The sequence below is a fragment of the Coptis chinensis genome, chromosome 5 (assembly GCF_015680905.1).
Source record: "Coptis chinensis isolate HL-2020 chromosome 5, ASM1568090v1, whole genome shotgun sequence".
NCBI classification, from domain to species: Eukaryota; Viridiplantae; Streptophyta; class Magnoliopsida; order Ranunculales; family Ranunculaceae; genus Coptis; species Coptis chinensis.
Window position 1 is genome coordinate 55301091 of NC_141460.1, and position 23323 is coordinate 55324413.

Here is a 23323-nt window from a genome sequence, read left to right on the forward strand (position 1 = left end):
CACAAAGAGGCAACCGGGGGTCCTAAGCCCGGTTTTATGGTGGAGGTGCTTCTCTTGAGACTGTCACACATATCCCGTACGACGTTGTTACTGATCTTAAAGGCGGATATTAGATTGTCTGGGGTATTTTAGATTTTCTTCTAGTTTTGTTGGTGCTCTTTTTTGGTACATAAACACTGTCTAAGAACTTCATTATTATGCACTTCTTTTTTCATTTTCTTTTAGATAATTTGAAGTATATAGGTTGTGTGTGTATTGTCTTTACTTTTATTTATTTTGTATATATATATATATATATATATATATATATATATATATATAAAAATAAATAAAAGTAAAGACAATACACACACTACCTATATACTTCATTGAGTTTGAAAACCAAAAGTATATATTTTCAAAAAGTTGAAATATTATTTGCCATTGGAAAAAATCATGCAAACAAACACTAACAAACCTGGCAAATCTCATATTTTCCCACTATAAATTTTTACAAACAAACACTGGCAAACTGATATTTTCCCACTACAAATTAGCCTGACAAAACTCTAGTGGGAAAATATTGGCAAATTTAATATTTTTCCACTATAAGTTTGCCACTAAACAAACACACCCTAAAAGAGTAGTGGGTTAATCAAAATAACTAAAATCATCCGAAATCTATAAAATTCCAATTAAAAGTGAGATGAATTTCTGGAGAGACCAAAACAATGTGGAAAACATCAACTTCAAAAACGGAAAAAATGTATATTGATTATAACTAATTTCAATACAGCTTTAACAATTTAGAATACATTTATGATAATTTTGAATAACATGTTTAAGCTTGATGTAATTCAAATTGTGAAATTGTAAAAGACAAATGACTTTTTTTTATAAGACAATTGTATTATTTGATTGCAGTACATCTTGGAACAATACACACGCACTCTTGCCTGATGAGTAGCCTCAATTGACACACACACCTACAACCTACAGCCTGCGCACATTAGATTTTTGTATTATTTATTTGTAGAAGAAATTGGCAGTTACAAATAAAAGGGTAAAAAAGATAAATAAAAAGTTTTAAAAACAGTTAATACACCCAAAAAATGACGTGTTGTTAAAATTAGAGTAGAATCAAAAGATAATATTAGTTCTAGACAAAAAACACACTAAAGAAAGTGTGTAGAGCCCAATTTCTAGATTAAAGAATAGTACAATAATTAGAACACATTTTCACGCTGCAAATACAATAGAAACCAACAAACTCTAACTACAGGTGCTTATTTCCAGCAATAAGTATCAGCCTATCAGGTCGTTATTGATGGTTAACAATTGCAGAACCCTTTTTTTTTTATGTAAGAATTTGACAGTTGACTACCTTGAAAATACAGTCAATAAAAGATGAGAATGGTGGAAGAAGACAGTTTTAAGAGAAGGATAAGAAAAACATGGTATCATCAGCAGCTGACTGATATGATCAGATTTATTTTGGAGTTGCCTCTGATCAGCTGATAATAAAGAGGACAGTCGAATTGGAATGTACATCCCTTTTCAAGCCCAATTTTTTATGCCGGTCTGGAATGTTCATCCCTTTTCAATCCTAATTTTTGATGCCGACCTTTGATCTGATAAAAATTCAAACCGCCACTTAAAGTGCTCTATCAGTAGAAGTCTTTTTTGGTTGGTTGAATCTTGACTCTACACTACACATAATCGCTCTCGTCACTTTTTCCTTTGGACTGTTCGTTTATGTTCGAAACCTCATAATCTCATTGGACTGATACAGTATTTTATGGCATGTTTCTATAGTTTACTAGGTGTTCCTGTTTCGCTAGTGTCCATTGGGGATCAACTTAATTATTTTTAGTGGCCCAGCCTATTCTCTATTTGGACAAAATTTTCGCTTGAGCTGAGTCTTGACTCTTGAGCTACCAAATATTTAGCCAACGAACAACTGCTAGCAGCAAAGATTTTATGGCTCGACAGCAATATCTTCTCTCAGGGAATAGAATTTGGATCGCCTGCAGCTGTAGTTATTATTCTATATTGCAAATCATATCTCTAACTAGTTGAGGAAAATCAAAAGTTGAAGGGAATGTAGAGTTCAAAATCGAAGTGTGTTCGACGGAGAGGGCATTTTCCTGGTAAAAGCACCTTTTGTTGGAATATGTTGATAAGATGGAAGCACCTTTCGTTGGAGAATATTGAACCTAAAAGCGCCTCTTTCGAAAGCTTTCAGGAGAATTTGCACATGAAAGTTCCCCATGTATTCCCTGTGTGAGTTTTCATAATTTCACGTTCTCAATTGATGAAATATATCTTTGTAATTTTTAAACTGTTAGTGTATAATAATAAACAAGATGTAAACCAGTATTTCCTTTGTTGAACAAACAAAACAGTGAGTGTAGGTATTAGTATGTGACTAAGGGGTTGTTTGTTTTTTAAACTTAAGTTTTAAGCATTCAGAGGCTCAAAACTTGTTTGTTTTTTTTAAGTAGTTTAAGCATTAAGTGGTACTTTTAGCATTCAGCATTCAACATTCAGCACCAAAATTTCTTCTGAATGCTGAATTCTAATACTTGAAACAAAAAAGTCTCTTCTTGTCTTTTCTTAAGAACCCAATCTTAAGAACCCATCTACTTTCCTACCTTAACTTTTATGGTTTCAAAATAGGTTCTTCAAAATTTGATGTTGGCATCACGGGTTTTTTCATTTTTTTTTGGTGAATGATATCCACTTTGTTAAAAATAGAATTACATATATATATATTATGAAAATAAACAAAATATGAAAATAAACCGTTAAAATATATTTGTGAAAGCATATTTTAAATAAATTTATTTATCATTTATTTTTTTTGATAATCCATCTCTTCTCCTCAAATATAATATATATTTTGTTTAACAAGAAATCAAGTTAGTGTTTAAAATAGATAGCATGAGTAAAATTGTCCGAATGATTTATATTCAAAATTCTCTTGAGCCAGTGTTATTCTAACGTAAAACAAACATGTTTTTAAATTCAAAGAATCAACATTTAAGATTCGGAGAGGATGAGCCATTCAAAGATTCAAAGATTCAAAGATTCATAGGCTCGAGAAAACAAACGACCCCTAAGTAAAAGGAGAAGAATTGGTTCTGCGGGAAAAATTATATTGTAACTAATTTATCGTTTAACTGTTTTTCCAACTGAGTAATTGTAAGTGATCAAACCAATATAGGATAAATTTATAAAATTTGAGAATTATAGGTGAATTTAGATGGTCATTTTGAATTAACATTAAATTTGTTTAACCCGTAGGAATGTATATAGGATGCATTCAAAGGCAGTAGTTGCCATGAATGAAGATTATTTGTGGCCCAGAATGGTTGGTAGTTGGCATGAAATTTGAAACATCTTTGAACAATGTAACTGGATTACCATGTATCTGCTTCAGTCCTTACATGTGAGTATGTGACAGAACAAAACCCACGACTTCAGTTTTGGTTGAAGCATGTGGAGCACGAATGATTAAACGTTCAGCAGCCTAGTTTTGACAATGTGGAGCACGACTCTTTCATCAGTAGTAAAAGAAGGGAAAAAGGAAGAAACAATTTTTATAGGACTCATTTATAAAAATGGTGAGAATAAAGATTGTATATGTAACTGTCAACAGATGGTTATATGCGGTCCTAATAGAAAGTGACCCATACATAATATTTTAACAACTCTTGGTAAAATATTATTAGCTGAAGCGGACCCAGATTGGCACCTATATAATCCAGGTTAACCATATAATCAGGTTTACAGCAAACAGTATGGAGTTATACTGAACGTAATGCAATAAACTTTGGAATAATGATTCTCATGACACATGTATTAGTTTATCATGATATGATTCGATCTATATACATCTAGACCAATCTGGATTCATAAATACCCGTTTGAATACAGAGTTGAATGAACATGGAATTGCAAATGATAATAATAGGATTCTCACAAAATCATCCCAAAGAAAAAGGGAGAAAGAGATGAGAAGGAAAGGAAAAGCATAATATATAAAAATGCGTAGTCCAACTAAATGAAAACAAGCATGAATGTAACATTGTAACTTATATGTCTTTGACTAACTCCATTATACCCCAAAAGATTATCTTAAAAGCAAGATTACATCACAATTCATAATTGATGGTGCACTTAAATGTTCTTGATAAAAACCTCTGTAATCAGATGATTGATCACATATCATGAAAGTCTAAACATTGAGCAAGTCTACCTACTACCTATAAACATTTTTAATGAAGGTCTACTCAAAACTTATTAAAAAGGAATTTTGTCTACTCATTACTCTTTCTTCATCTGAGTCTTATAGCATTAGCATACTTATTCATTTATCTTTCTCTTATTTAATTTTCAGCTTGAAAACTACCTCATCTGAGTCTTATAGCATTAGCATACTTATTCATTTATCTTTCTCTTATTTAATTTTCAGTTTGAAAACTACCTGTAATTCTAAGTCAGGCAGAGAATTGAGAAAGCATAGAAAATTCAGAAGTAGAGACTAGAAGACTTCTGGTCTCTTTGGAAGAATAATATAGAACAGAGAAAGAGAGAACCAGAAGAAATTGTTTTGCAATGACAACCTTTGCAGGGACAAAACAGAAATGTAAAGCATGTGAGAAGACTGTGTACTTGGTGGATCAGCTTAGAGCTGATAACAAAGTTTATCACAAGACTTGTTTTCGTTGTCATCACTGCAAGGGTACTCTTAAGGTAAAACACTTCCTCTCTTATATTTGTTTCCAATGATCTGCTTTTCCTCGTTTGTTTTACGATGATGTTTATGTTCTCTTTCCATCACTACTTGATCATGTCAGTCTTTCTGAAGATGGAAAGATATTTGAGTTTGTAATAATAAAAATTCTCTTCCGCCTACTGTATTTGAAGTTGATGATGAGTGCAAGAGCCTAGTCCTTGTTTTCTTTCCATGTCATGGTTTTTGGTTGTTTAAAAAAATATTGCATAGCAAATCTGAAGATATTTTCATTCGGTAGACTCTATTGTTTTAATTTCCCCCACTTGGATTTCTTCATATTGACCTTCAGTTTACTCTTGTCTCCTGCGTGTTTTCTTAATTCTTATTCTTTGTATGTGTTTTGTTGGGGAGAATCACTTTGCATGATGTAATTATTGATGATTGAATAGGAGATTCGTGCTGAGGAATTCCTTTTTGGGTTGTTCCTCTTCTATCCCGCATTGGGATCTGTGTGACTCATACCTTGTGTTGTCACTAGGTGTACCATTAGAGTTCATACATAAAAGTGTGTTATTCAGATCAAACTGCACACTAAAATCTGACTATTGCGAACTGTCGATTGTGAATATATTGCATAAATCTACGAACTAATTCTACTAAAAGTCTTAGGAAGAAAACCTAACTGCTTAGTGTCTGTCTCTGAAAAATAATATAATCACGGTGATCTGCCAACGTAGAAAATAAACAGGAAGGTTGTAAACTTAAGATTGATATATCACTTTGGTAGCAACATATCATTGTTGCGTAACTGTAGACTAAAGATTCATTTAGAATAAATTTTAAATTTTATTGGTGCATCATTGTTCTCGTAAATAACATAATAATAGTTCAACAATTCTGCCATTCTCCGAACATTCATACGCCATAAAACTGATTCTAGCAAGTAAGCTGCATACTCTCAGAATGCATTCAATCCAGTTGTCGTTTTTACTTGATTCCGTGCATATGTGCTGTGCATATCTCTCTTAAATCCCTGCCCCTCCTATATACACACCTGCCCATAGTATCTAAAATATTTTATGCCCTTCCCCCTTCAGATAATACACGAATACACACGGATGAGCTACCCTTTCTATAGAACATTTTTGGAGAATTATTTTATTCTAGAATCCTCACAATAAATAATATGTGTCTTTTTCAGCTTGGAAATTATTCCTCGTTTCAAGGTGTTCTGTATTGCAAGCCTCATTTTGATCAACTACTTAAGATGACAGGAAGTTTGGATAGGAGTTTCGAAAGTGAGTGACACTGGATGTTTCTTTAGTAGTACTCATTTCTGCCTAGAAAAATTATCTGATAAATAATGTGATCTTTCTTTTCTAGGTGCTCCAAAAACTATTAAAGTTGCGAGGTCTCTTGGTCAGGTACTTCAGATAGTTAATATTGATGACTGCAATTTTTTGTATGTTTACACTAACAAGTTGCTTCACAAGATTGTCATTTTACTGGATTGATCTCAAGTTGTTTCCCATTCCTGTTAAATCATATAGGGTAATGTCAACAACAGAATTTCAAGTATGTTTGCTGGAACTCAAGATAAGTGTGTTACTTGCAAGAAGACTGTGTACCCAATTGAAAAGGTATGTACCAGCTTACCAGCTTTTAGCCTTTTCATACCAGTCATGATGCTTTGTAAGATTTTAGTGCAGCGTGTGCTACGAAAGATGACCTAATTAATTCCCGAACTTGTGGTTTACAACTATCCGAATTAAATATTTTAGACTAGTACCTAGTAGGTCAATTCTTGAATCGATTTTTACACATTATGCTGATTCTGAACATCTTGAATTCAGGTTTATTTCCTTGCTTACTAGCATGACTTTATTGGTTTTCAGGTAACAGTTGATGCCAACTCGTATCATAGGCCTTGTTTTAGGTGTGCTCATGGAGGTTGTTTGATTAGCCCGTCCAACTACATTGCTCATGAGCAGAAACTCTATTGCAAGCACCACCACACCCAGCTCTTCAAAGTTAAAGGGAACTTTAGTCAGTTTGATAAACATGTCAACCTTAATGTGGTCCCAGAGACCGCCACTATTGCCAATTGAAGCTCAAGAAATCCGTGTATCATCTTTTGGAAGGGTGTCTGCCTTCCCCTGTAGCTTAAGTCCCAGTGTCCATACGATCATATCCGCATGCAGTTTCGGTTTGAAGAATTTGTTTGAGGCATATAATATATAAGTAAGTATGTTTCACAGATGAATTTTGAACTAGAGAGCTTCATTCTGTCATTAATTCTTTGAGGCGCAAGGATTTGAAGATAGTTTACAAGTAGTTGTTGCTACTATGTTCACTACTGGCCGTGTTGGGTTGTATTACTTGTATACCATAGGCTTGTGCTTGGTTTGTATCTGTTTGTCAACTTGTCACTTTTCTTATCTATTGGTTTAATTTGTCTTGTTACATGTAAACGTTCTTGCATAAACCAGAAATGCTACTCGTGCATATGTTAGATTGTGAAATAGATCCGGGTTGATTTTGACAAGAGGGACTTTTAGGATCTGAATTTATTATTTTCTGGTAAATACTCTAATTTTCGGGGGTTTCAAAACTTGAGACGGACTGAAGCTAGATAAGCTTGGCAAGTAAAACTATTTTAGATAGTACGTTGTCATTTATTCGCGTGTACTAATTACTAAACCATCAATGACGAAGGACCAAATATACAGTGTGCTCAGCAATGAGCTCAAATCACGACTTCAGTCTTGCCCACAGTTTTCGATAAGAAGATACAGCCAAAGAGTGGTTGATCTTACTGTAAGTTCTACACAAGAGTGACGAGTGACGGGCCAGTTCAACCGACCAATTGAACAAGAGCAAACTTCTCCAAGATTGTTCACACCATACTAGCTCAGGTGCGACTGCTAAGGCGTATATAAGCGGTCGGTGCCTAAGGGGCATCTAAATGTTGCCAAGTAAGAAACGTCAACAACCGATATGTCAAATCCTCCAAACAAAGACAAAAATAGGAGAGAAATGGACTGAAAACGAATTTGTTCCACCTACAGGGAACCATTAGGTGGAATTTACCAATCACAGTGGAAAAACTGAGCAGCTCGATGGTGTCATTATACATCAGCATTTTCCTACATCCAGCGCAAAAGAGAGAGTCTGCTCTGTGAGTCTGTGCTTGCTGTGTGGACTACAGAAATGCAGACCGCACAGTCCATAAGTAAAGCATACACCTTATCCCTCCCATGGTGTTTTTGCGCTTGCTATTGAAGCTGATGCTACACTGCTACCTTTGCTCATACAGCATAGATTATGATATGTTCCTGGGTTGGACTCTTCAATGTAAATCATAGTACATTTGTCAAGTCTTCTACAAAGGTGTACAAAGACCAGAAGTTAATATTTCTATATTTTGTTTATGGAATATCAATTGATTCTGCAGCATATAGTAAGAAAAAGTGCTTAAAGGCAAATGTTATGGTTGAGTAGATTGTATACATAAGAGCATTTCTGATGGTTTTATTTTCTTCAAAGTCTTTAAATGCACAAAGTATTCTTCTCAATGCAAAAGGATACCTAGATTTTAAGAATGGTCCTCCTTGCATTGGAAGAGCCAAGGCTCCCCGCGTTTTTCCAGCTTCCAAGTGATGCCAACTGAAATAGAAATACAGTTTTTTTTTTTTTTTGTTTTTTGTTTTTTTTTCGCTAATCACCTGTCACATTAAAATTTAAACTTGAGTGAGATCACAATCTAGAGATGCAGTACACTTTGGAAGAGGCCTCATGTCTTGATACCTCATAGCCCACCTAGCAAGTTCATGGGCCTCCCCGTTAAATAACATACTAATCCAATGCATATGAACTATACTACCAGGCATAACCTTATAATTAAGAGAGAGTTTTGAAGCTGTTACAATGGACTCTAATTGCCATGTTAGATTCTCAAAAGTAGTAAAAGGTGCCAGATTTGCTAGAGTTTGAATCACTGTTTGGTTGTCTACTTCAATAAGAAACAACTTGTAGATAAAGTTCCAGCCAAGTGGATAGCAGTTTCAGTTGGCACAAACTCAGCTTCTTCAACACTTCGAACTTTGAAGGTTGATGTTAGCACTTTGGTGGTTTATATTTATGAAACAATAATAACCATTTATGTACTAATATTCAATAATTCCTTATTCACGTGTTTTCGTTTATATGGCTAGAGTAAGGGTTTCATTCAAACCTAAATACTAGGATGAGATCATAACTAGAATATGCTCAAGGAATTAGTGAGAAGGATTTTATTGGAAACATTTTAAGTCGTTACTTCCTACGATAATCTAACGTGCAAGATAAGAAAAAAGAACGAAACTTTAGTTGTTTAACAAGAAAACTAGAGAGAGAGAGAGAAAAATAGAGGATTAATCCTACTCATGTAAGGTCTAACTACGTATTTTTTTAGAAAAATGATCACTTTCATCTCTAATCTGTTTTGGGTTCATAGACAAACCCGAAAACGAACTCGAGTACTTATCCCTAGCAATATGTACTCATCTCTGAGTCCATCTTACTAGCATGAGGAGTTGAACTGATATTTCATCTCTGAAATACCATCTCAACTCCTGGATTCATCCTACATCAACCTGTCAAATAGAAGTCTGAAATCACCAAGAGCTCCAGGCTTTGAATTTGGTCGGACACTACCATTTGGGGTAGGATGTCAAATGAGTCCTAAGTCTCTAAGTAGTGGTTCTGTAATCTAAAAAATACGTAGCCTGATCCTCACATGAGCATCATTAACCCTCCACCTTAGAGGGTTTTAGCTCATGATCATGGAAGTAATGATTATGCTAAATTACACTATGATAATTGAAGAATGGAAGAAGAAGAAAAATGGAAATAACTGATTTTACCTAAAGAAAATGCTGATTTTATTTAGAAGAAATCAAGTGACTCCATTAACACTATTCAAGATAACTTAAAACTTTTTTTCCTAAAAATGAAATATGCATGGAATGGAATGAATGGAGTGAGTCCAAAATGAAAGACAAATCAGCCCATTTCAAGTTTTCTCTCCTTTCACCCACGTGAACTTGATAGCGGGTTATATACTAAAAGCATTATTTTTGTATTAACTCTAATTATTTATATTTTGAATGAGAATTATATGGGCAAATGTTATACATATTATATATGTTATTAGTTATATGCATGTGTCTAATACTTTATGTTGTAGATGATATGATGTGTGGTGACACACAGAATATCATATCATCAGTACCTTATAAAGTATAAGTAAACGTTCACAATCTAAATGGATTTGGACAAACCATTGGTACGGTTGTAGTATAATCTGGTATTAGTCTATCTTGACTATAGGATTACACTAGTACACTTTGTGTGTATTGAACATGACCAAGTGTGGTTGTTTCTCTTTATACTGACTATATAAGAAAACAAACACCTCTGTTATTATGAATGCTTGTCCTCTTAATCCGGATATAATAATGGGCACTTCCGTACATTGTACATTGCTTTAAATCATCAATGAGTGAGATTCATTTGTGAATTAACAAACTCGATGGATTGGGTAATGACATTATATGTAAGGTGTGCTGTTTATTATAGAAGGAATCCGTGACCCGCAAGAAGTCTGATTAATGATATCCCCTTGAGGAGCTCATAAGGATTGTCATGTAAACCCTGCAGGTGGATTTAATCCGACATGACAATGAGGTTGAGTGGTACTACTCAAGGACATAAAAAGTTGATTAATGTAGTTGTCAGTAAACTTAATCAACGGACATTCGATATCTTAAACACGGGGAGATCAACGAGCATATAATATGGAGCCCAAAAACGTAACACATAATTTGGGATTAGGGTAGTAGTGCAACAATGGCCTTTAGTGGAATAAGCCATTTGTTGATGGACTTGGGTCATGTGTTCTGGGGGAACATGGGAAGCCCAAGCCCGTAGGAGGCCCAACCCTAATTTCTCCTCATGGTCCCTGTTGTAGCCTATAAATAGAAACCCTTCTCTCCTGGCCGAATTCACTATTCATCTAGATTGAAAAGAGAGGCAAGAAAAGATAGATCTAAAATCGGTTATAGCTTTGTGAAAAAGAAGGGGGTTGGTAAATCGTTGCCCACACAACGTCCAATCTATTGAAAGCAATACAACAGAAGATCAAGAGGTGGTTGATGATTTCATAGCTATTGGATTCTCAGAGTTATCACAGTTGATCTATAGGTAAATTTCTAACCAAACCGTGACACCCCTTATTCCACTGTGCGTGGGTGTTTCGCGGTTCGTAGTAAATTATTCGGTGAAACCATAACGGTTCCTACAGAACCAACTCCCCCATTACTCACATTTAATGCTATCTTATCTCCAAATAAAAACAAATTGACACCTTTCACAATTTGACACTATTAGCACCTAAAATCATAACCAACTTAATTAATGTCATGCAAGGTGTCAATTTGTGCCAATTATTTGCACATTTTGTCTTGACTTGCTCCATGATTGATGACTCATCCAATCTTGTGAGCCCACAGAGTGGGTCTACGTGCTGCGTCCAGTGGCGGGCCAGGCTTTTAGCATTTTTACAACTTTCTGCCTTTGCATAGAGTTCGTCGCACTGATCGTCTGAGCAGCTCACTTGCCAAAATCGGAGTCCTGGTTCAAGAGATATGAGCTTTGGAAGTTTGATGCTTCTGTGCACGTAATCCCGTTTCTGACTTGATTCTGTCATATTTAAGTCTTTAGGCTTCAGTCCAGCTTTGTTGGGCTTCACATGGGCTTAATCGGAAATCTTTACGTATACTCACTATTCTGTGCTTAAATATTGGCTTTATCATCATTTTTATGTTGGTTGCGTAAATTTGCAAAAGCATGAAAATACGATTATTTCATGATTATTGAGCACATAATTAACTAAAATGTTATATATCTACGGGATTTTATATTACAGTTTTGGGTGTTTATCACACCACTCCCAAACAACACACTGCTTGTCCTCAAGCAAAGAAGAGACATATATACAAATAAGTGGTAAAAAATGTGCAGTCATAAGCTAATTCTCATTTCGCAGAGTGCGGTTGCATTGACCGTATGCAACAAGACCTTAAACCACTAGGAATTCCCTAGTGGACGAGTTATAGTCTCATTAGAGTTTTCTAGAGAAGATACTCACAAACTTCATTTATACTACAACGACTCAGTAACAAAAGCTTGTTTCATAAATTTATTTAAGATATCTATACATCTCCCTAGTAGGGAACGATGATTAATTATTTTAAAACTTAAGTTAATATGCATACAATAATTAAAACATCTACATATGAACATGCACACAGTGAACCTTACATTGAACTGTACAAGCAGGGCCGTTTCTGGATCCTTTGGAGAGTGTCCCTAAATAGGTTCTCACATGTATGTGTCAAAATACAAATTTACTCATAATTTTTCCACTCAGGTTTTGCTAACTCCAGTGTGCAGTGGGCACACGTTTCCTCACATACTCACTCGATGACAGTCAGAGGAGCCGAGGTTGATCAATCACATTTACTACTTATTATCACACCATCCTACTCCTAATTGAGCTAGATGTCTTTATTAGGTCTCGTGGGGCTTAGGTGGTGATGTAGAAGAAAATGGGAATGGAAAATAAAAAATGACAAGTATGAGAGAATAAGGTCTTCAAGATATTTGCACTAGAGAAATTCTTGTTTTCTTTTCCTGCTTCTACTTAAGTTTTCCTACTTTGCTCTTAAGCCTTTGGACTCCTTTTTATATGATTTTTTTTTCAAAAACTTAAGAAACATAATTCTGTTTTTCTTTCCTGAAGCAAGTAACTAACTTTTATTTGGGACAAGTCCTTCTCTTTATTTTTCTTCATTTCATCATGTTTCTCATACTCATCATTTAGGTAGGTTATTTTATTTAGGGTTAATAGATGGGTAAGGAATTTTTGGTGAAAGTGAAATGTTTGATGAAAGGTTCAGTGGAGTGACTAGCAGTAAAATTTGTAACAGGTATGAATTTTTGGCCATGTCGATCCAAAAACAACCTAAATTCTATCATAGGGTTCGGATGGTGATCAAGTAAGTAGACACGTGATTTTCTCTATTTGGAAAAACTACTCCTCTGTGTCGTTACTCACATATCACACATATTGAAGCTTTTTGATTAGATTCTCACAAGATTGATAATTTAAGTAGACTAACCGTGGGTTCTAGAAACTTATTTCTATGTACAATCGATGATATTCAGTGCATAAATACTCATGAAAAGATTTAAAAACTATTACGTACGTATTATCTTAAGTTTCTTAAAAACAAACCCTAATTCGAATGCTAATGTGAGATTTCTAGACAATTTTCATCATCAAAAAGGAAACAAGACTTTGTACTAAATACATTCACTAATAAGAAATTATAAACTATATACAACCTATAAGTTGCCTAATTTTTGCTACAGGTTTAAAGCACCCCCAAACTGAATGATGCTTAGTCCTCGAAGTATCAATAGATAAATAAAGAAATTACCTGAGAACTGTGTGCAAAATAAGGGCTAGATTGCTGTAAAAGAAAGTTATTATAACATAATATATTATACATAAATAACAAAGAACAACAATAACATAGGAAAGACCAATATAGACAATTAGATATATATACACATTAGCCATCATCAAATTTACCATCCAGTAGGTCCTGATGTTCTCGCGTCATCCCACGTGAAATGCATTTCCTTAGCATCGTGCCAATAGATAATGGCATGCCAAATGGTACTCCATTGTTGTTCACCCGACTCATTCAAATGTGCCAACATATTATCGTCGTCCGGGTAGCAACGAACTTTCCTCAGGCACCGTGAAGAACGTGCACGCCATTGCCGAAACCTTAATGAATGAATTATTCTGTTCGTCGGTAATATAGAATCTACTTTAACCCAGTCGTGAAAAGTAGCCGAGAACTGTGGGAAATGTGTCCTCATAATTCGGCAATCGATTACAGGTAAAAGTAGATACTGATGTCGAACAGTGCGATCTCTTTTCAGATTGGAGATAACACAGTTTAAGATATCAAAGAATGCATGACCTTGAGCAAGCGCATTGAATACTACACAGGCAGCATCATTGGCAGTAGAAAAATGTCAATCTCCCATGATGTTCAAAAGGATAAACAACATCGCATTCTCCACGTTCATGGTCATGCTTGCTAAGGGAATGGTGATGTCTGGCCATTTGCCAGGTGCAGCTCCTTCGTCTTTAATGGCAAGACCATCACCGTATGTTGCAAGAAAAGCATGCATTGAAAAGGAACGGGTAGAGTTCTGGCTGATGTATGGCCATGTTGTTGCCGACTCGTGATAGGGAAGATCCAAAGTTAGGGCAAGCGTTGGCTCAGAAAAGATATGTTGTGTGCCAGCAACTTGGATTGTGAACCCGTCTAAGAAGAAGCCGTGTGCATGGTTGAATGCTGGTGTGTCTCCCATATTGGCATAAAAGTATGTAGCCAAACTTGGAGAATAAGTTTGGTAAGGTCGAAGAACAAGGGAATACCACCCGATGTTAGTGATATAATCACGGAAATGAAGGCCATAAGCATTGGAATCCAGCATAGCTGATAAGAGCCCAAAACTGTAGTTTTAACCCCTTAATAATACTACTTTTAGACCAATTATGCGAGTAATAAATAAGAGTTAATGCTAATTATGTGTTTTTATGTATTTCAGGCATGGAACTCAATTATGTGCAGAAATGTGCCACTTTAGCGATATAAAAGAGCAAAGGGTTGGTTGCTAAGAAGTTCTGTGATAAAGGCCAAGATTCAAGGAGACAAGCAATTATGAAGCCCGGTCAAAAGCTGAAAAGTCAACACAGTAAAAGCTTGAAGACAAGTCAATTAGAACTTCCGAAGACCATATCTTTGGACTCAGGCCTCGGATTTGGGCTTACCTTACGTCAAAATGACCGGCTCGGAAAGAGCTTTCCAATGGTTAAACCCTTAACCCAATCAGAGGAGCAAAAGTGGACGAAAAATCTGCTGAAGTCAAAGACAGCTGAAATGGGCTCTATAGACTGAAGAAATTGGGCTTTGGGCTCGATTTTCCGGCCCAAAACATGAGACCTCAGCCCATGCACGAAATTGTGGATCTGGTCTCCTTCTTTACAAAAAACAAGACTTAGCTCTTAAAAAAGAGGGGGTTAGATAGCTTAGTATAGAAAGTAGCCATTAAAATAGCTTGTAGATCTTGTTTTTGAATTCAATTAGTTTCATTCCTTGTTTTAGATTAATTCTTTGAATCATTGTTCTTCATTGATTAGATAAATAAAATAGTTTATTCTTGTTCATTTCGATTTTGTCATTTAAATTTGTAGATCTAATTTCAATTCTTGTTGTTATTCAATTCTTAGTTATTAATTAGATTTAAAGTATTGTTTAATCAAAATTAGTAAAGTTCAAATCTTTATATTATGTCTAGTGTTAATTCAATGGGAAATGATTGCTTGATGAATCAAGGCTAAACCTCCATTAGAGGGGTTGAAGAAGCCTTGATGAAACTTGATCTTTGTTAATTTAGAAATCGTCGTGAGTGTTTATTCCACTCTAGAAGGTCGTTGATTCGCCATGAGAATGGGTGGACGATCTCACATGCTAGTTATTAATTGGTAGAGATGCCATGTATAATTAAGGATTATAACTACCATTTTGATATGCGAAGCATTGCAATTTGGATCACGACGAGTCTTTGTTAGTTGATTAAGTCGAGTTAAGGTGGATTTAATTCCCTTTAATTCTTTATCTAGATTCAAACCCTTAGCATCCTGTCATTTCGCTTATTCGTATCTTGTTATTTGAATTCACATCGTAGTATAAATTCTATCATTACTCTCATTAGACTTTGGATAGACTCGTCAATTGTAGAAAACTTGAATGCTAAAGGACTAGGAGTGGAACGAATCTTCTATTCCAACTCTACGTCAATAGATTCGAGAGTAGAAAACAAATATCTTTGATAAGTAACAGTTCAGTTTATAGTTTTACTTGCGTTTAGAGTTTCATCGCTTTATTTGTGAGTAAGACTATCTTTTTATGTTTATCAATAGCCTGGAAGGATTGCTCCAAAATGATTTTAAGTGCATCCATGCTTGATGAAGAAAATTCAGTAGGAGTAGAGAGATAGGTAAAGCAGAGAGATAGGTAAGGCAGAGAGTCCTGGCAGACTATCAATCAGTGTGAGGAAACATCCAAAATGAAGTAGCCACGTTGCATAAAGCAACGTGAAGGTCTTATTGGAAGGAACTCAAGTATGTCTCCCACGCCTGATGGATAAGGATATATATGAAGAAAAGTCTCCATTAAAGTCTGACTGGATGGATGAAAGAGTATGCAAGAAGATAGACCCCTCCTGTAATCAAATTTAAAATAATTGGTTAAAATTTGATTATTGGCTATTAATAACAACTTGAATTATGACAATCCTAGTAGGCATACTCGTTAAACATTGCTTACAGAAGAAGACATAAAGATAACAACAAATTTTTTATTATTAGAGCACATGACGAAAAACTTAATTAATAATTTATTTATTATTTATTTTTATTTTTATTATTTATTTAAAAAGAAGATCATGGACCACGATGACGATGATGATGGTTATTGCAACGCAGATCATGCACAAGACTGGTTAGTTCATCAATTTGTTGGTTGAGTTGAAGTTGAATGTCCCCCTGGTTGGTAGAGAGCGTAGTTTGATTCTCCATTAGGAGAGCGTGATTTTCCAAGGACTGAGAGTGATTTTCCAAGATTTTCTCATGTTCAATGTCGTGCATTGCTTGATGTTCTTGGAATTCTAGAAGACTTTTGATGATGATTTCCTGGCGTGCGTGCAGTTCCCGCATGCCTTGGTGAAGAAAATGAATGTCTTCCATAAGATTAAAAATGTTATGCATGGCATTTTCATTAAAGAAATGTTAAGAGTATAAGCTTTGGTCTTCTTGTTCATCTGTCAGTGTATTTGGAGTTCAAAAACCAGCGGCGCATTCTGTGTGAATTACAATAAGGCCCGCTATTTGAAGAGGTATTTCTGGATAAACAGCTGGATAACCCCAAAGCAACATAATTTTCGTGACTAGAGTAGGTAGAGGTGCTAACCGTTCTTTCTGGCTTGGTGATTGAGTTCCTGAGATATTGGATTATGCAAAAGTCATCAGTCACACCCCGAATTTCGACAAAATCGGAAAAACAATATTTGTTCCCGACTCTTCGATTTTCGAGGTGTGATGCACTCTCAACTTCCAAAAACCCATCATCTATTTAATTATTCTAATAATTTGAAACCAGTAAAAATTTTAAATAAACAAAAGTCCTCTTCATTACCAAAAACTCACAAATATGATTAAATTACAAATTTCCTTTCAACAACTCTTTAATTATAATTACAACTAAAAATACAAAAAACGTTGTCTCAACTGAAAATCTATTGCACCTCACGAGAAAACAAAACATATCATGTAATGCGACGTTAACGCAAACCACAAGCAGCAACCAACCGTCTTCAACACTAATCCTGTCAAGACTTATCAACTGTGTTCATTTTATGAATACACCCGATAAGCAAACATGCAAATAGGGTCAGCATTATAAACAACGATGGTATGAGTAGCCCTAAAATACAAATCATACTTATACATATATCACTACAAGAAACAGGGTATTTAGCGACAAAAATAAACGTGGCTGAATATTGATAAAACGTCGCCCATGATATTTAGCGACGATTGTTGGAGTGTTTCCACATCGTAGCCAATGATATAGTCGGCAATTATATAGAGTTGCGCTTTTTTGACGTCGCTAAATGTGGCACCTTCAGCGACGATGGTAACTGTCGCCATTGTCCTAATTTCGTTGCTAATTTATTTTCGCGTTCTCAATACAATAACGTCGCAAAAGGTGAATGTTTTGTGACGTTTGTCAAATCGTCGATAATGAGGCCTTACTTAGCAACGTTTCTATTGTCGGTAAATGCCCAAAAAATTTGAAAAATTTAGTATTATTGGCGACATTTTGATCATCGCTAGAAATCTAAAAATTTGAAAAATTAGTATTATTAGCAACGTTTTTATCGGCGTCAAAAATCTAAAATATTTAAATTTTTAGTGTTTTTAGCGACATTGTTATCGTCGTCAATAGTATAAAATATTTGAATTTTGAGTGTTTGAGCGACGCTTTTATCGTCGTCAAAGCTATAAAATATTTGAATTTTGAGTGTTTTAAACAACATTCTAATCGCCGCTAGAGACAATAGATATGAAACTATTTTCATTACTAATAATGTCATCAATTTTGTACCATTTGTACAATTTTCACCTGTCCCCCCTCCCATCCAATTACCGTTCAACAAATAAACCTAAAATAAAATAACTTTAACATCAATTATTTAATAATATGTAATACACAACAAAATTTCAATTAATGAAAATGAGTCAATTCACTCAATTAGAAACAAAAGAGAGTTACATCATCCCCTTTCATAAATTTTTTCTTCTAAAGTCATCTTAATAAAAATATTAACTTGAACAAACATAATTCTAAACATCCCTCAAGTATGCGAATGAAACCATCTTCACAAAAAAAATAAAAAATTGACCAATAGCATTTAAATTTATCGGAAGCCTCTTGCAATTCCTTATCACCATTTCTTCACAAAAAATAATATCACTTCTCTTTTGACGTAAGATTATCTGCACATTAAAATATTGTCCATTAGATCACATAGAAAAAAATGTGAAACCAAAAATATAATAGTTTCGTCACGTCAAAATTAAAATCCAGTGAACACAACTAAGAAAGCAAGAATTCAACTAAGATAGGCCACCAGACATAATGCAGCACCACTACCAAGAGACATAAATACACTTACACCCATTTGCCAATGTTGGTATCCAATCGGCAAAATAAAAAAAAGATGAAGGATTAAAGATTAAATTATTTTTTTTGTTTTGCCCATATACTCACTGGAATAGTGTCAGTTAAGTGCTCATTGACCGGTAGCAGTCTTACAGGCAAAAACAAAAGTTACAAGTAGTTCAATGCTATAACATGCAGATCAAGGACAAGTCATGTGAAATAAAACAGAATGCAATATAGTAGAAAACTACACCTAGCAAGTCCCCCATATCCCAAACTAATAAGATTCATAAAGTACGTGTTTAGTTCACATACAACCACATGACAAACTCCTATAACAAATAAGAAAACAATACTGCCTTAATCCACTCACCCAATTTATTAGGCATCTGTCAAACATATTTAACTAAATATATTAACTAAGTGATCATGTCCCAATCTGAAATACATATACATGCTAATATAGTGCATACACATTACATGCTAATAGCATTTGATCAAGGAGAGTTCACTTAGCCAATAAACTGAACAAGCATATTCAACATCAGATCCCACTAGTGTAGAACAGTAATATAGCCATCATTCACTCCTATTTTAGGAAGTGATGACATTGCTAATACATATTCCGCTATACCTTTGAGGAGATACAAGTACGATATTCAGGTTTACACTGACTTCATCATAGTGAAAAGCGCAGGCAGAAAATTCAATGAAGGCAACCCAGATAGCAATGCATGATACGGAGGCTTATTCATTCCAATGGTGTAGTGAATTTAGCTTTCTATGGGACTTCAAACAATTAAAACCCAATCAATCAACACCACCATAGATCAGAAAACAATTAAGTTCATAAATCATACCACATTGAAAGAGGATCACCAAGCTTCTCCATGAGATAGTCCAATTGTCGTTGTTGTTGTTTAAATTGTGTCTTGTGTGCTGCTTGTGTTTCTTCAGCCGCTACCTTCCATGCTCGCAACTCTTCAAGTTGAGACTCTGCCTCCTCTGCCCTTGCCCTCAACTAATCCACATCTGGATGCCCATATCCAACCACACTATTTGATGTCAAACATACCAAATATATGCCAAAAAATCAACTAGCAAGTCCTCATAACTTTTTCAAAACTTACAGCATCCATAAGATCCATCACGGATCTCAGACTCCTTCAAGGTAGAGCCGTATCTTTTCAAACCAGCTTTTAGTTCATCGAATGTGATTGCACCACTGTTGTTAGTATCCATTGCCTTGAACATCTCTTTCGAATCAGCAATCTCCTCCTTTGATAAGCTTTCAGCTATTACCTAATAACAGACAAAGATTAATTGAAGAATTACTACTTTTATTTAAGGAAAAAAATGACTTGTGTCTAGAACAAGCAATTAAAACATATCTATGTATTCAATTATGAAAGTGTGTGAGTGTATGAAGCAACTCTAAATAATGATATGAAGCATCAACCAAATATGAATAAGCTTCACTCTCGTAGTTGATAAAAATTTCAAACAATAGAATTCTTAAGCAAGAACACAAGGACATAAATAGTGCATTACATATTTACAATACAAATAATGGAAATAATACTATCCGCTCCCCAATGATTTTAGGGAAGGTGTTAATACTACGCATCCATGTAGTATTAACACCTTGTAATCAGTCTGTTTCTTATTTTTAAATAAATTGGTAGGGATCCCGCCAAAACCCTGCCCTCCTCTTGGGTGATTTCTTAAAATATGTATATAGCTACTTAAATATAGAAATACCTCAGTATCATATACAAATGTAAAGAGTTACCCGTAATGCCATTTTCTTCAACTTATTCATAGCCGAGAACTGTTTAAGGCGAGAAAGGACAGCTGGATCTAACGCACGATCAGGAGCAACTCCATTTTCACATATCCATGGATGACCTAAATAAAAAGGGAATGAAAATAATGCATCTTAGTGATGATAATAAACTGTTAACAAGTCACTTATTCTGGAAGGACTCAGGAGGCATATCCTTCTTCTTTATTAGCCTTAGTGAAGGAACAAGATAACTTCAAAATATAAAAATAGAAATAAGATACGTATATACATCAATCTGTTCAAGTCTGCATCTTTAGATTAGTATTGCATCAAACTTAAGGTCTGTTTTGGGCATAGTTTGAATTGCATTTCATATATAAGCAAAAGGGAGCCCTGGACGGCTGGACTAGTCATCTACATCTTGACGTATACTCTATTTCCAGCTTTACCCTCACTAAATTTAGTGAGACATAAGACTTCACAAGATTGTAGCATACCAGAATAATTTTTCTTCTTAAATGTTTGTCGGGTGCACAAGGAGGCCTAAAACAGCTAATCCAGTGCAGAGGCTCTCGCAATGCGATGAGCCTGACATTGTAGCATGGTAGGAACTTACGTTTATATGAATAATACCTTTTCATCAGAGATTGCAGACACTTCACTGTCATAACGAGACATAAATAGCCTAGGAATGAAGACACTCTATTACAAAATGTGAAAAGTATTAATCAAAAACGTCGAATAGCAGACATTTAAGAAAACATAGAAAGAAATAAATGTCATTTTTTTATCCGTATCAAGATAAACATATGTAAAATGAATTTTTTGCCAAATGAAGCAACCGGAAATGAATTTCATCACCATGTTCCTGCATATATTATACAAAATATAGATGAAAAAAACTATTCCTAGGAATAAAATGTGCTAACATACATAAGACTTCATGAGCAGTCAAATGATCTGACGGGTTAGAACAGAGCATGTTTTTGATAAGATCCTTGGCACTGTCAGAGATTAAAGGCCACGGGTCCGACTCAAAGTCAATGATTCCCTTCAACACTGAATCAAATATCCCCTGCTGCGTTTCTGTATTTTAATATGAAAAAAAATCACTAATCCTGTTGAACTAAAAAGTGTGGAGCAATATTAACAAACATCTTACACACACACCGCCGAAAGGTGGTACACCACTCAAACAAAATATCTGATTATCACCCCGGTGTCCAAACATCCATACGGACCATAATGCTTGCAAAGTACTTCAGGGGCAAATAATATGGGCTTCCAACCACATCACTGAAAATCTGACCTGCAATACCAAAAAATCAAATGCAGTTAAACAACCCAGGCACGTATTCTTAAAACAAGTAAATATATCCTTATGAACATAATGCATCCGTCAATAAGCATGTAAAGAGTTATCTTCAATATCTTCCCAACTCCCAACATTCTCTATCCATTTGGGCAGTCGAACATCTATTCACCTCTAAAACATGATGTTCCCACTACAACCATAAACAATACAAGAAGAAACAAATGGCTTAATGATCTTAAAATGCTCCCACCTATCACTTATCAGTGGCATGCTCTTAGTTAGGTGCACCTTATAATATAATTCTCTACTTCTCTAGAAATCAGACCATCCAAAGGGGGCTTTCTTTCTTTATATGCATGATTCATAATAGCCCTACATCGGCATAAAGAGAGGATGATTTGCAAAAACACCCTTCAAAGGAAACATACAACACAAACCGCTTCTCAATTTCTCGAAGCAATAAATCAACAAATACTATTCTGTAAATGGTTTATTATCTGACAGCAACAAAACATTGCCTTTTAGTATAACATGCATAACAAATATATAATACACACTCAAGATCCTTGATGCGCATTTACTCAAACTCAAATTCACTTAAAGCATAAAAGGAAATAAAATCAATAGTTATCGATATCTAGTTTAAAGAAAACCGAAAGTCCAAAATCAATAGCTTTAAGCGAAAAATCATCATCCTTATTAACCAACAAAAAATTCTCCGGCTTCAAATCCCTATGTATAACACCAAGCGAATGACAAGTCTCGACAACTCCCACAATAATCTTAGTCAGCTCGGCTGCCTTTCTCTCACTATGATGCCCTCTCTGAATAATCCTAGCAAACAACTCTCCCCCATAACATAATTCCATCACAATATGAACATACAACGGATCTTCATACGCCCATTTAATCGCCTTTTCATTAAGTAGTATTTACCTGTCCTCATGTACTCTGGAGGTGTAAATGCCAAGTTCATACTGTAACTCTTCTCGTCTCTGCTATTCTTCATTAGACCAAAGCATGAGAGCCTGGGATTACCATCATGTCAACAACCGTCTAAAAAATAAGGTCCAGACAATAGAAAGCAACACCTTTCATTGAGAAAATAAGCATTTTTCTAAAAGAAGCATTATACCTGATCAAACAAGACCCTATATGCATTGAGGTCATGATACACACCTCTCCCTTTACTGCTGCAATAGAGTCCAAAGCTTGAGCCAAATACAACGCTACCCTCAATCTCATAGCCCATTCCATGGGATGTGCATCCCCTTAACCATTTCCAACCAAACTCATTTCAATTAAACCAATTCAAATATAAGAAATAACACACACAATCAAACTCATATGTACTGCATAAATAGTCCAAAACAGTCTATAACTAAGCACATTACTACTTAAGTATAAGTAGTAACCTACATTTGTTAAATCAACTAAAAAAAACTACTTACAGTGAAAAAGATGCTTAGCTAGCGTTTCGTTCGGCATAAACTCAGCAACTAACAACCTCTCATTTCCTTCACAACAACACCCAATCAAATTAGCTAACCTCTCATTTATCAATAGCCCAACTGACTTCGCCTCTTCCT

The 23323-nt window shown here is 35.0% G+C and overlaps 1 protein-coding gene and 1 pseudogene across 2 annotated transcripts; one reads left to right on the forward strand and one right to left on the reverse strand.

The window, feature by feature from the left end:
• The first annotated feature begins 4053 nt into the window (after positions 1-4053).
• LOC147498016 (LIM domain-containing protein WLIM1-like) lies at positions 4054-7265 on the forward strand. Its single transcript, XM_086560213.1, has 6 exons — positions 4054-4268; positions 4457-4737; positions 5922-6018; positions 6104-6144; positions 6271-6360; positions 6616-7265. Exons 2-6 carry the CDS (start codon positions 4600-4602, stop codon positions 6826-6828), a joined length of 579 nt encoding a protein of 192 aa, XP_086416339.1. The 5' UTR covers positions 4054-4268; positions 4457-4599; the 3' UTR covers positions 6829-7265.
• Positions 7266-19649: 12384 nt separating this feature from the next.
• On the reverse strand, positions 19650-22693 carry LOC147498017 (calcium-dependent protein kinase 26-like; annotated as a pseudogene). The gene is made up of 5 exons (XR_015194189.1): positions 22375-22693; positions 21590-21731; positions 21353-21505; positions 20426-20541; positions 19650-19935 (listed from the first exon to the last, which is right to left on the reverse strand). The product of XR_015194189.1 is annotated as a calcium-dependent protein kinase 26-like (transcript).
• Between the last annotated feature and the right edge of the window lie 630 nt (positions 22694-23323).